The sequence below is a fragment of the Seriola lalandi genome, unplaced genomic scaffold (genome assembly GCF_002814215.2).
Source record: "Seriola lalandi dorsalis isolate HSWRI2012SDOR001 ecotype SW California unplaced genomic scaffold, Sedor1 jcf7180002054559, whole genome shotgun sequence".
Lineage (NCBI taxonomy): Eukaryota > Metazoa > Chordata > Actinopteri > Carangiformes > Carangidae > Seriola > Seriola lalandi.
This window is the reverse complement of record NW_019525112.1, coordinates 719,562-732,502: the sequence shown is the minus strand read 5'-3', so window position 1 is coordinate 732,502 and position 12,941 is coordinate 719,562. Positions and strand designations below refer to the sequence as shown.

The 12,941-nt window shown below is 40.3% G+C and overlaps 1 protein-coding gene across 1 annotated transcript in view; it reads right to left on the bottom strand.

Annotated features, from left to right (window-relative positions):
- col4a1 (collagen, type IV, alpha 1) overlaps positions 1–12,941 on the bottom strand; it is a 38,500-nt gene that overhangs the window by 7,917 nt on the left and 17,642 nt on the right. The window contains exons 2-32 of the mRNA XM_087176478.1: positions 11,995–12,048; positions 9,771–9,860; positions 9,389–9,433; positions 9,205–9,249; positions 8,852–8,914; positions 8,673–8,726; positions 8,503–8,529; positions 8,291–8,365; positions 8,029–8,091; positions 7,783–7,818; positions 7,619–7,657; positions 7,071–7,166; positions 6,887–6,922; positions 6,718–6,777; positions 6,391–6,426; positions 6,239–6,283; positions 6,100–6,132; positions 4,768–4,828; positions 4,608–4,643; positions 4,343–4,489; positions 4,115–4,198; positions 3,807–3,890; positions 3,580–3,650; positions 3,239–3,430; positions 2,393–2,561; positions 2,129–2,221; positions 1,798–1,902; positions 1,547–1,644; positions 1,081–1,231; positions 842–955; positions 512–705 (exon numbers count right to left, since the gene is read on the bottom strand). Of these exons, the coding sequence (XP_087032604.1) occupies positions 512–705; positions 842–955; positions 1,081–1,231; positions 1,547–1,644; positions 1,798–1,902; positions 2,129–2,221; positions 2,393–2,561; positions 3,239–3,430; positions 3,580–3,650; positions 3,807–3,890; positions 4,115–4,198; positions 4,343–4,489; positions 4,608–4,643; positions 4,768–4,828; positions 6,100–6,132; positions 6,239–6,283; positions 6,391–6,426; positions 6,718–6,777; positions 6,887–6,922; positions 7,071–7,166; positions 7,619–7,657; positions 7,783–7,818; positions 8,029–8,091; positions 8,291–8,365; positions 8,503–8,529; positions 8,673–8,726; positions 8,852–8,914; positions 9,205–9,249; positions 9,389–9,433; positions 9,771–9,860; positions 11,995–12,048 (2,496 nt within the window). The remainder of the gene's footprint in view (positions 1–511; positions 706–841; positions 956–1,080; positions 1,232–1,546; positions 1,645–1,797; positions 1,903–2,128; positions 2,222–2,392; positions 2,562–3,238; positions 3,431–3,579; positions 3,651–3,806; positions 3,891–4,114; positions 4,199–4,342; positions 4,490–4,607; positions 4,644–4,767; positions 4,829–6,099; positions 6,133–6,238; positions 6,284–6,390; positions 6,427–6,717; positions 6,778–6,886; positions 6,923–7,070; positions 7,167–7,618; positions 7,658–7,782; positions 7,819–8,028; positions 8,092–8,290; positions 8,366–8,502; positions 8,530–8,672; positions 8,727–8,851; positions 8,915–9,204; positions 9,250–9,388; positions 9,434–9,770; positions 9,861–11,994; positions 12,049–12,941) is intronic.

Genomic DNA, 12,941 nt, shown 5'->3' with positions numbered 1-12,941 from the left:
TTCTCCTTCCTCATTCAAATTGAATGGTAGATTGATTACTCAACTTTATAAATTTCTGCCACCTAGCGGTAAGAACAATTGGTGACATGCAGTAAATTCTCTAATAGTACTACTAGTAGTAGTGGATGAAGCCCTTATTTAAAACAGACTTATGCAGGGTCATAAAGTCATGTGAAGCTCACTAAGTTTCTCTTTTTAACAGCAGTCCTTTTTTCAATAATTCCTTAGAGCTTAAGACTTAGCAAACGGAAAATGGAAAAGTAAATGCATTGAAATTAGTTAGATAACAAAGGTAATATATTTCAGATAAAAATACAAATCACAGTAACAAAATGGTGATGATGACATTAACTACATTGATGACATGAACAGCAGGTATGCGTTCATGTGTCTTTATTTAATGTGCAAGTGCAACGATATTAAAACAAGAAAAACTACATGAGAGAGCAAAAACACCCAAAGACAGTAAAGAACACTGAAGTTTGTAGTTTTATTTCTTTTTCTCTTGTGAATGTGTTTGCTGTTTGTCTGTCTCACCTTGGTTTCCAATCAGCCCATCCCTGCCTGGTAAGCCTGGTTGCCCTGGCAGTCCTTTAGAGCCTGCAAGCCCTGGGAACCCAGGGATTCCCTTTTCTCCCTGAGGTCCCGGCATGTCCAGACCAGGAGGACCAGGGTAGCCCTTTTCTCCCTTTACACCTTCTCTACCTGAGAGAACATGCATCAAGAGGGATCAACAACATCATAGTCAGAATCATAATCTGACAACAGACATTTTAACTTAATGGTTGTTGCTAATAACATTACAATGGCTGCGCACTTTGGATGCTAAGTTTGCACTCACCATATGGTCCAGGCTCTCCAGGTGGTCCCTGTGGTCCGGGAGCTCCAGGTGAACCTTTTCCTGGAGCACCGGGTGAGCCAATCAGTCCAGGAAGCCCTGGGGGCCCTATTTCACCTAATTTTAAAGATCAAAGAAAAACAATGTTGTGCTTGGTACAGAAGATGGGCTCTTTAATTCTGGGGGATAGACCAAATTAAACCAAGCGTCACACCAGAGTCATTGTAAAAGTCCTGCAGTACCTTTGATTCCCTGAGGTCCTGGTAGACCTGTCTCGCCTTCTCGTCCAGGAATACCAGGAAGTCCAATGCTACCCTTCTCTCCCTGGAAGCCAATAACTCCTGGGAGGCCCTGCGATCCTTTTGGGCCTGGAAGACCCCGTCCAGGTTCACCCTGTAGGTTATACAAAAAAGCACTGATTTGCATGTCATCTCTGACAGTAGTGTTTTTGACACTGACATTTCAATCTTCCATTGCTCATAAAACAGATGGTACTGTCGTGGTGGTGTTTGGATTTTAATGTTATTGTATGACAATAAAAGCTATAGGATTAATGCATTTATTTTAATTTTTTCATTTTTCATGGTAAAAAACAGGATGATTCAGCTCCCTTGTTGAGTCCTTTCTATGGTGTCTGACACCATACACATTTAGAATACAATTGTGATTAAATTATTAATTGATAAACAGATGAAGACAAATACACACTTTTTGTCCAGGTAGACCAGGTCGTCCCGACAAGCCATCCTGTCCCGGTCTTCCTGGCTCTCCTGGCAATCCTGTAGCTCCTGGGATACCACCGATTCCTGGAAACATGAACGAAGCATTTCCTCTGAATGTTGTTCTATTCATGTACCTGTACTGTGTTATCTGTAGTCCATCTACATTTTAATGTATGCATGAAATGTCTGCAATGCATGCATGAAGAGGAGGAATGGGGTCAACATTGAGTAACTCACCTTTTGGACCTGTTGGGCCTGGCAAACCAATTCCAGGGGGTCCATGTTCACCTTTCTGTCCAGGGAAACCTGGCAACCCTTGGTCTCCAACCAGGCCTCTGTCCCCTGCAACCAACAACATGTTGTATCGTAAACAGGAATAATCACCATCAACCTTCACATATGTGTGAATAATATGTGTATATGTATGTTAATATGAACATTTTTTTTTGTAATTAGACAATCACACCCTGATTTACTTCACTCATCCAAGACAAGCTTTAGTTGATTGAAAATAGATTGTTTTGCAGGGGAGTATACATGAAAACATAATGAATATGATGTTGCTCACCTTGAAGTCCAGGTCTGCCGGTTTCTCCTCGTGGTCCAGGTACTCCCTGAGGTCCTGGAGTACTCACACCTACACCTGGCTCACCTTTTGTACCTGTTGAGCGCAAGATATGAGTTATCAGTGAAAGAATATATAGTAGGTGTGTGCAGTACCAGCATGCGTTTGCTCAGTTTCACAGGCAATGTTAAGCTACAGGTCAATAGGAGTTATCTTTGATAATATTAGTGCATCTTTTTACAGTATATTTGTAGATCTCACGCCTACCAGGTTGTCCAGGGACTCCAGGCAGTCCTGGTCTCCCTGGACTGCCTTTCTCTCCTGACTCTCCTGGTTGACCGATGCCTGGCACACCAGGGGGACCCCTCTCTCCTGGGGGCCCGATAAGACCAGGGTCCCCATCTAGTCCACGCTCACCCTTAATGCCCTCTTTGGCCTGAAAACAAGATTAGAGAAAAGGGATATCTGATCTACTTTGTTTTTAAAAAGGCAGACAATAAATTAAAACCACAATTATTGATTTTTTGGATAACACAACAATGACATATAATATCCTCATAAAGTTGAACAGTTGATTCTTACACACTAACATTACCATTCATTTGGAGTCACGTTTCAACCCACTTCATGGATATAAGATCAATATTCACTCTCCTTTTAGCTCTGTTTTGGTCTCAATCAACTCATGAGGGAAATATCTAGATCTTTAGCTGCTAAATGTTCCACTATGTTCACCAGCTAGTTGTTCACTTTATCTTTTGGCTTGAAAACCGAACTGATGAAAGAAATGAGACTGAGCCAAAACAATGAAAGTTGTGGGCGTTAAAACAAAAACAATGACTGTCAGGTGATAATAATCTGTGGTTCTGTCACTACTAGCAACCCATTTAACATTATATTTGCCATTGTTAATATAACCAATACTGATTATGACATCTTTAAGATAACTTTCACTTGCAGCAAAGGGTTTCAAAAGTAATGTCGCCTGTTGTGGTTTTTTGTTTTTTTAACAGGTTTGTCCAAAATCATTCATTGTCATTTGACAGGCAGTTCAATCATTTGATCTACTGGTGGAGCTCATGCTGTCCTGATAAACCACACACACAAACTTACAGGTTCTCCTTTGGGGCCAGGTTGACCCGGTATGCCATCTCTCCCTGGCAGTCCATTCGATCCAGGCTGCCCCGGTGACCCAGCAGAACCAGGAAGACCTTTGTCTCCCTTCAAACCAGGAGCTATGAATATGTCCCCAGGCTCACCAATAGCACCTGGAGCTCCCATCAACCCAGGATTGCCTTGAATACCCTGTACAGGTCAAAAAAAATGATCATGCACTGAAGAAAATATGAATGGCCTATTCTGATATCTTTCTCTTCCTCCATTTTCCTCAGTGTAACTGTAAAAACATTCAGCTTGGAACTTGTCAGAAGTGTCTCAGATATTATTCAACTCACAGGTCGTCCAGGTTGTCCAGGAGCTCCTGATTGACCCTTTTCTCCTTTGTATCCTACTGACCCAGGAGGTCCTGCCAGGTGAAAATGGACATTGTACATCCTTAACTCATTCAGTACTCATCATACTGTATGTCAATAAGATTATAGTGTCCAGCAACAGATGACAACCTTGTTCAAAGCCTCAATTTCTTTGGGTAATGTCATCTGAAGGTAACAGATTCACTCACCGTGCTCTCCTTTAGGCCCCGGGGGGCCAGGTAATCCAGGTGCACCGGAAGCTTCACACTTAACACAGGTATCTCCTTTGTCACCTGACAGGAGGTACAGAAACTTCAATTAAAAAATGCATGTCAGTGTCCTCATCGTGTAGCCCAGCAGCTGTACTACTGATGATGAACATTAAACGTCATTGCATGCTCACGTCAGCGCTGTTTCTGGTAGCACATATGTGACGACAAGGGTATCACTATATCTTAAAGCTAGAAATTGAAAATTTGAATGGATTAATTAATTGATTATGTGTGTTCATTCTTACCTTTCTGTCCCAGTTCCCCTTGTAACCCTGGAGGTCCAGGTGGGCCAGGAGCGCCTTTCTCAATGTCACATTCATTAGGGTCAACTGTTATGCCATAGCACACACACAAACACATAAACACACACACGTTAGGTCCAAACATCTGTAAACGCACGCTTTATGCTTTATGTAGGTGTTGGTTTATTGTCAATTATTCAAATAATTGTAGTATTTGAAGATGAGACATACTTGGGAGTCCTGGTTCTCCTGGGGGTCCAGGAATTCCTGGTTGTCCTGGAGGTCCAACCAGAGACTCTCCTTCTATACCCCGATCTCCTTTCTCACCCATGTCTCCCTTCTCACCCCTCTCTCCTCGAGGCCCTTCAATGTGCTGGCCTGAGGTACAAGGACAGAGCCAAAGTTGGTGGGTTATTCAGATTAGCGTGTGTCTGACTGATATATGCAGCCTTAGTGCAGTGTTGTTATATTACATTGAAATATTGAGGTATTTTACCTGGTGGACCTGCCTCGCCCCGGGGCCCAGGAAAACCTGTAGATTAAGAGGAAACCAAAAATGAAGGAAACGTGGATGCTGTGTTGAACTGATCTAAGCGTATGTGAATGTGTCCACATACAATATGAGCGTGTGGTGGAACGCTATGGCCTTATTTTACCTCTTTCTCCTTCTTTCCCTGGGAAACCAGGAGAACCTGGAGGACCAGGGGCACCAATACCCTAAAATGATATAATTACAAAGATTCAGGATGCATGTCCACTTTTAGGATAATGTTTAGGTTTTATTACACTGATGTACTCACTATCTGCTGACTGCTGAGCTCCCTACCTGTCACTTATTATCACCCCTATTGCAAAACTCAAGCCAGTTATTTGTATTTAAATAACTCTGAGAATAACAATTATCATTTGATAGGATTTCATTCTTCTGTGTCTCATTTCTATAATAGAATTTGCCATTATCTCTAATTTAAAGGGCAGCTAGTTAGAATTGCACTTCCATAAAGTTGGGGGTGTTGTGAGAGACAGATTAACAAAATGGTCAAAATCCATAAACTGAGGACCAAGACCTTTAACGACACTCAACAGTGATTTCACAGTGTACTGACACGCCCAGAGTGCCCTTCCACATCGCTGTAGGAAGCTGAGAAGATAAACTACGAGAGGTCAACTAAAACAAAAAATTTGGTTGTGTTGAGTTGCTGTTTAAGTCTCTTGCATAGGTCAAGCTTCTTTAATTCTGGATCCTACATTTCCCATGATGAAACTCAGTAGCATATATTGTTAAATCCTCCCTTCATGGTAAATCACCACATCTTTGAAAATAGTTTGTTTTTGCCAAAATTCTGTTCAAATACGTAGCCTCCAAATCTAACCCAGGATCATTCAGGTTAAGGAATAGAAAGAGTGAAATACTGAGTCCAAATTCATCGAGCACAACTCATGTAATTTACTGGTCTATTATAGTTTCTGTTTATTATACTACCCTACATGATGGAAGTGTAAAGCAGAGAGGTTTAATTCAATCCATCATTTTGACCAAAAAAATGTCAAACTGAAATATAATTGATTTTAGAAAATCAGAATCAGCCTTCAAAACCCACCACATGTAACTTATGTGTTACTGCACTTTTTTGCTGAGAATATTTTGTGTCCAAACTCTTCCTGAGGTTGTTCAAGCCTGTATCTTCGTCTAGAGACAATACAACGAGCACGACTTTGGTGTTCCCTATTGAGGCCCGACTCAATAGATGCACTTCGATTTAATTTCACAGACAAGTCATAGAAGACATTATGCAATGGTGAAGTCTGTGGATTCCCCTTTTAATATGCTCTTATATTCCAACTGAGTGAAAATGTGGTGACATCTGCTGGTAGCTTTTAGAATTCATCCTCTTCGTAGCCGGTTGGAAAGGACAGTGAGTGGGTGACGGAGAAAGAAAGAAAGCTGTAGAAGGAACTAGAAAAGAGGGAGGGGAGAGATCACTTACAAAACCTGGTGGTCCTTTTTCTCCTTTTTCACCCTGAAATAAGACAAAAAAATTAACTGATTATCACACCTCTGACATAATGATAAGTTTGATAAGTTCAAGCCTTGAATATGTGTAATGTAAAAGGTGCATTAGTTACCTGGGAACCGGTGTATCCAGGAACTCCTGGAAAGCCTCTTTCTCCCTGTGTGAATGTGTGCAGTACTTTAGTTTTATATAATTTATAAAATGAAAGAAAACCACAGGTGGAGATTAGAGTAGATGGATAATAGAGTATGTTATTATTTTTACCTTTAGCCCAAACTCTCCATCCTTTCCAGGTTTACCCTAAAATCATAGAAACAGACACTCACTTTATGACTCACATTTTATTGTCACTGTGATTAATAATAAAGAGATTGATAGATATAAATGAATCTGTCAAAGCTCAAAATGGGTAAAGAAACTTTGTGGTTGTTTGTAAAGACACATTATACTGTATGTGTATGTGTTTTCCTTGTTGCATTCAAACTTTTAAAGAATCTGCATAAAGCCTTACTAATTCTGAATGCCTGTCTTCATTGATCACACCATGACAGACTACACGTGTTTTTCTGTATATGTATTTTTGCCACTTACTCTTGGTCCAGGTGGGCCGGGTTCACCTTTGACACCTTCGAGATGAGGGATGCAAAAGCCCTGCAAAAGAAAATCAGGTGTATCAAAAAGAAAGTTGAAATAACAGATAACACACATGTGCACAGTAACATAGGTCATACACTTCAACATTTGAATGCAATATACTAACTTGTTCTCCTTTCTCTCCTTTGACTCCTCTGTCTCCCTTTAGAAAGAAAAAACACAAACACATTCAGGAAATAACACAGAATCCAAGTAATCCTTTCCAATCTCTTTATAAACAGACAGGTAGTGATTCATTTGTACATAAAAACAGCAGTTTCTGTTCAGTTTATGAGGAACAGAGGGCGTACCGGTGGTCCAGGAAGGTGCACCGTGGTATGTCCTCCTTCAACACCCGATGCAGGAGGTCCAGGGGGACCAGGCGGGCCACGAAATCCAGCATCACCCTGCAGGGAGACGGCAACGATCAACAACAGCCACAGCCAAATATAATTTCATAGGAACAATGCGTGAACTCATGAAAAGTTGACTACATGGTTTTTACAGGACACTGACAAAACACAAAATTGTTAGATCTAACAAAATAAATCACAAACATTTCTCTTCTCTCAAAATAATTGAAATTATTCATATGGATAGTATTACGTTGCATGTGTAAAAATGTATAACAAACTCTGTCTAATCTGGGTGTAATACCTTTACAAGCAAAAGAAAAATTCCAGGAAATTGCGGCAAGTAGTTATCACAAACTAATTGTGAAATCCCTGTTCCTTTTCCATTCTGAATTTTCCTCTTTCGTTTAAAGATGAAACCATCAAATCTCCCGCCTGAGCTGTAAAGAGCTCCCACTACCTCTACAGTGAAAGCATCATACAAGAAATTATATCTTTTTTCTCACCTTGTCTCCTTTCTCACTCACAAAAGCCAGCTTGTCACCCTGCAGGGAAGTAAAAAAAAAACAAAACATGACATGAAATCTCAGCTAGATGATCAAGTCAGTCAGAGGATGATGGACTTGTTTTTTATAATTGTAAAATGTGTTGTATGTATGATTAGTCCTACCTTCTCTCCCGGAGGGCCAGGAAGGCCAGGATCACCCTGCAAAACACAGTTATCCAGTCAGTCAAACAGGTATCTAACTGAAGAACAGTGACAAATCGTCTATCTATCAAGTATCTGCCAGGCCATAAACATATCTAAAGAGATTGATCTTTCAAATGTGTTTGATTCTAGATTCTTTGGCTCATTAAAGCGTCATCGCAGACTGTGTCAGATGATAAACAGTCCATCACTGTAGCAGAAACTCACTTTGGGTCCTTGATATCCACGAGGTCCTGGAGGTCCAGTAGGTCCAGGAGTTCCGATTGATCCCTGGGAGAAAAAGATGTGTGTGGAAAGAACTTGAAATCAGATGACAATTCAGATTACATCATGTGTGTTTGTTACTTTTCCTTTCAACAAACTTGATTTATCACATGCATGCATATTTGAGAACACACACACACACACACACACACACACACACACACACACACACACACACACTCATGAAAATAAACACACAACTTACAGGTAATCCAGGTGTGCCAGGGAATCCTCTGTCTCCCTTCAGTGGAACAATCCCAATCACACCACCGGGGTCACCCTGTAGGGAAAAAAACAAAAAGAAATGGTTTGGTTGATCATACATGTTCTATTATATCAGATGACTCATGCATACTTGTATTATTTGACAAACTTATTAACATGTAAGATGTTAAAGCGTCATAGATTTCAGCTGACCTTCATTCCATGAAGTCCTGGGATGCCCTGAGAAAAGAAGAGAGTGGAAAGTGATCTATACATGGTGCATATACTGGCAGGATGAATATTTAACAGGATTAATAATTAACAACTGAAATATGTGCTGATGATTGCAGCGGTTGATTGTCATGCGAGTCAATCTTGCTTACAGGAGGTCCTTGAAGACCGGGAAAACCAGGAGAGCCATCCAGTCCTCTGTCTCCCTGAAACACACACAGAACACAGTCAGAAGGGAAAGACAGTCGTCAGGTTATTAAAAAAGAAAAGAAAACATCAGGCATGGTAACAAAACCTGTGCAAACAAATCTGATTTTAGAACTTGGCTTACTTTAGTCCCATTGCATCCTGGGATACCTGGTGCTCCTGGTGGGCCGTCGTTTCCATTGATGCCCTAAGAGTGGGAAGAGAGGGAACACAAATAGACAATTTGCAGTCGCACGCTGACAGAGTCTCCGCAGCTTCCTGATGATTCTGCGCTGCTGTAACCACTGCATTCCTCACACACACCATCCAAAATTAAAATGTAGCCTAAAAATGACAACGTCATCTAAAGCCGTGTTATTTAGAGGCTATTACTTTTTAGAGGATGATTGCATGTTAGACCAAACTCTTGCTGCTATGGGGTGAATTTCCTGGATTGCTGCAGGATGAGAGACATGAAGACAGATCAAAGGAACTTACTGGTAGTCCTGGGTTTCCCGGGAAACCTGGCAGACCAGGCGGACCCTGTAAGATCACAACCATTTCAGTATTACTGTCTCAACAACTTAACATAAGAAATTATTTGAGAAATAGAAGTTTATCTTATATCATATCATACCATTCATATGATACTGTACGCTAGTTTTAATGGTTAGGTACTTACCCTCACTCCTTTCATTCCAGGAGCCCCAGATTCACCTGAATCTCCCTAAGAAGAGACAAATGACATCATGATCATCATAATACTGACACATTATTTCTACTAAGTAGTGAAGTCACCTTATTTTAAATTTTGAAAAATAATGTAGCTGTATGAATTTCTTAAACTAACAATTGTTTTTATTTCTCTAAACTTTAGTAATCACTGCTCCAGTCACATGTGTTTGAGTGTGTCTCAAATGTATTTGTTATCTACGGCAGTAATAATCAATCAGTTCACAATGGCACATGCACGGAGGGGGGGGGACAAATATTAGATCCACCCAATGTAAGGTTATTTATTTTAATGTGTGTGTGTGTGTGTGTGTGTGTGTGTGTGTGCTGACCTTGGGGCCCAATTGCCCTGGAGGCCCCTCAGGTCCCTGCATCCCTGGGAATCCCATATTACCTTGGAGACCAGGAAATCCCCGCTCACCCTGTGACGCACAGACCGTCAGGTTAATGAAGGACAAAGATCTTTCTATTAACTTAGATCAACAGAGTAACTGCATCTGTATCCGTTCTTGTAATAGTTTTAATGAGAATCGGTACATTCAAACAATCTATGATTAATTTAAACATTCCTACAGCAAACACAGATCCTTATATCCAAACCAAGTTCAACACTTTTCAAGGTTATTAGACGTGTTTTATGTTCAGATCAATTGGGATCATTTTACCCAATAGATTTGGAAATGTCATGAAAGTGTCATAAAAAACAGATAAGAAAAAAAAGACAATAACATAACTTGTATGTATCAAAATAATGTTTCTACACATTTAGAAATTGACTTCATTGCATTATAATTCATAATGAAGGCCCATATGTCTATAGTTTTTTAAGACTGCCTAATAGCATTGTTTGTAAAACAATGAAAACAAACACTGGTTAATTCAAATCTTCATCTGTGTCGCTCACAGTGACCTAAAACTGACCCAGAAAGATTCAGTTACAGTATTTCCGCTATCTGCCACTAGATGGAAGCATTGTTTCATGAGGGACAACCATGCTTCAGTAATCTACACATTACCTGCTCTGAGCTGCCAAGAGAGCGATGAGTAAAACTCAGCAGAAAATTAAAAAAAAAAAAAAAAAAAAAAAAAACATAAAACAGTCATATTGAAATTATTAGTTGTCAATTGATTTCCATTCCCTGACCACAACACAACTGGCTTCCCTCAGTGGAGACATATTACATTATTTGAACCATGGGAATCATCTAAGGGTTACCATGGCAACCCCCTTTTGTGAAACTTCAGGAAGCGATATAGAAATATAGCTCACTGGAGATTTTGCAGCAGGCTGTTTGGGGCCTTTCAGCAGCTTAGAAAACACAGAGGTGCTTTGAATCCACAGTGGACTGAACACAGTCACTACATCTGTTGTTGTTGGGTGAGCTGAATGTTTGGCTACTGCTGCCGTAAGAATGAGCCATAAAAGGCCAGACTGTTGCACTTAGAGGATAGATAACATTCTGCAGTCGCCTGATATAACTGAGCCAATAATATACATGTTACACACAAACAGCAGAAGTAGAAGTGCAAAATAATGACCTAGTTGCAACCTGCTTTGGAGCTGTGGCTCCTGACATTTCTGGCTTGTGACAACATGAAACAAAGGTATCTTGTGACCCCGTGTTTCAGGTTGTATATGTTCACGGGTTGTGACCAGTTCAACCAAAGAGTGATTTTTTTTTCTTTATTTTAAAAATGATCCCATGTTTCACTTTCACTCAAATCTGGAAAAGTAAACATTATATTGTGAAGCAGAAATAATGTTTTTCCGGGTTCCTGTCCTGTTAATAATTTCGTGGCCCCTTGCGGCCATCCTGTCCCCCAGGGTTATGGGCTGAGAGATCACTTAATGATTAATTGCAGTATATAAAGTATTTATATTCAGACCACATTCAAAGATGTTGTATGTACCTGTTTCTGACTGAAACCACAAACATCAAACATACAATACGCTGGTTACATCTTAAAAGATAAAACTGGTGATATTACATTTTTTTCTTATTATCATCAAATTCTAACATTACTTCTGTCATTACAGCAGCTGTCCTTGGAGAATAAATGTAGTCACTGTAAAGCTATCTTTGCCCAGTTGATACCAACTTTTTGTGTTTCAGGTCAGTGATTAACAGTCATGGTGGAGTGCTGACAGCTCATGGGCTCACAGCCAGTTCATGGCTAGTGTCCCCACCACTTGTACATCTGTATCTGGGAGATTCCTTCCATCCGATGGGAATAAAGCCTTCAGCCCATCTGTGTCCGGACATGCTCTAATTCAAATTGATCTTTGTTCCCTTCGTGGTCTCTGCTCCATGACTGAGCCCCATCCACTACTTTTCCACCCAGACCCAGCTCCAGACGGTCCCACTGAACTGACCCCAGTACTCGGTACACAGCAAGCACTGTCACAGCTGCTTCAGCCTGCTGTGAGCTTACAAAGCTTGGACTTAGCATCAATGAGTCAACCAGCATTATGTCTAATATCAAATAAATGAAAAAGGGAATAAGGATTTGACTGTTAGTGAAACTGGCAAATTACATCATGAACAGAATTCTCACCTTTGTTCCTTTCACACCACTGCAGTCACATTTTCCACATGATGCCCCACAACCCTGAGGAAGAAGAGAAACATGAAAATAAATGATCCATCACTTGAACGACAAAAGAGAAAAAGAACATAAAATTGTATCTGAATTACTGAAAGAAAATAAACATGGGGACAAGAGCACAAATAAAGATAGTATGTACAGCCACCTGCTGAGGGTCATTTAAAGGATCGTGGATATTCCACACAGTAAATCACTACAGCGAGCAGCCGGACTGACTCCTGCAGTGTGTTCCTGCAAGCCTCGCTGATCTGCCCCCCAGATGAGGATTTATAAATCAGAAAGAGCGAAATGTGGTTTATAAACACAGATGACCAGAAGAATGATTCACGAGTCGACCACCTCTCTGCAGTCAGTTCCCTCTTAAACCTGCATTAACCTGAATTAACATTATCATTCATTTGCGGTTTGTGTCAACTTTAAGTCCAATATTCACTTTTAACTCAAGAGAAATATCTGTACCCTTGAGATTTAGTTAGTCTCCAATGTAGCGTACAGTAGGTTTATTTTGCTAGAAAACAGCCTGAGAATGACTGTGACTGCTGATAGTGAGCACAAACAGCAAAGTTGCAGACAATGAAACCAAAACAATTTGCTGAAAGATGCTAAAAAACAGAGATAAATAGCACTGCAGATTCGGGTGATAACTATCTTTCTATCTTTGTTTCTCACAACAAGCAACCCTGCACACACACACTTAGTCATTTGATCCACTGTTAAAATCAATATATAAACAATAGCAGCTTTGATTTTCCTGATGAAATTATTGAAAATGAAGAAAACTATATTTCCTGTAATCAAAAAAATACTTTTAAGCCATATAAAGGGGTCACTGGTTTACTTTGAAGCACTATTTGGAGGCAGAAAGACGTCAATGCAGCTGCTTTCAGTCCCCCCCC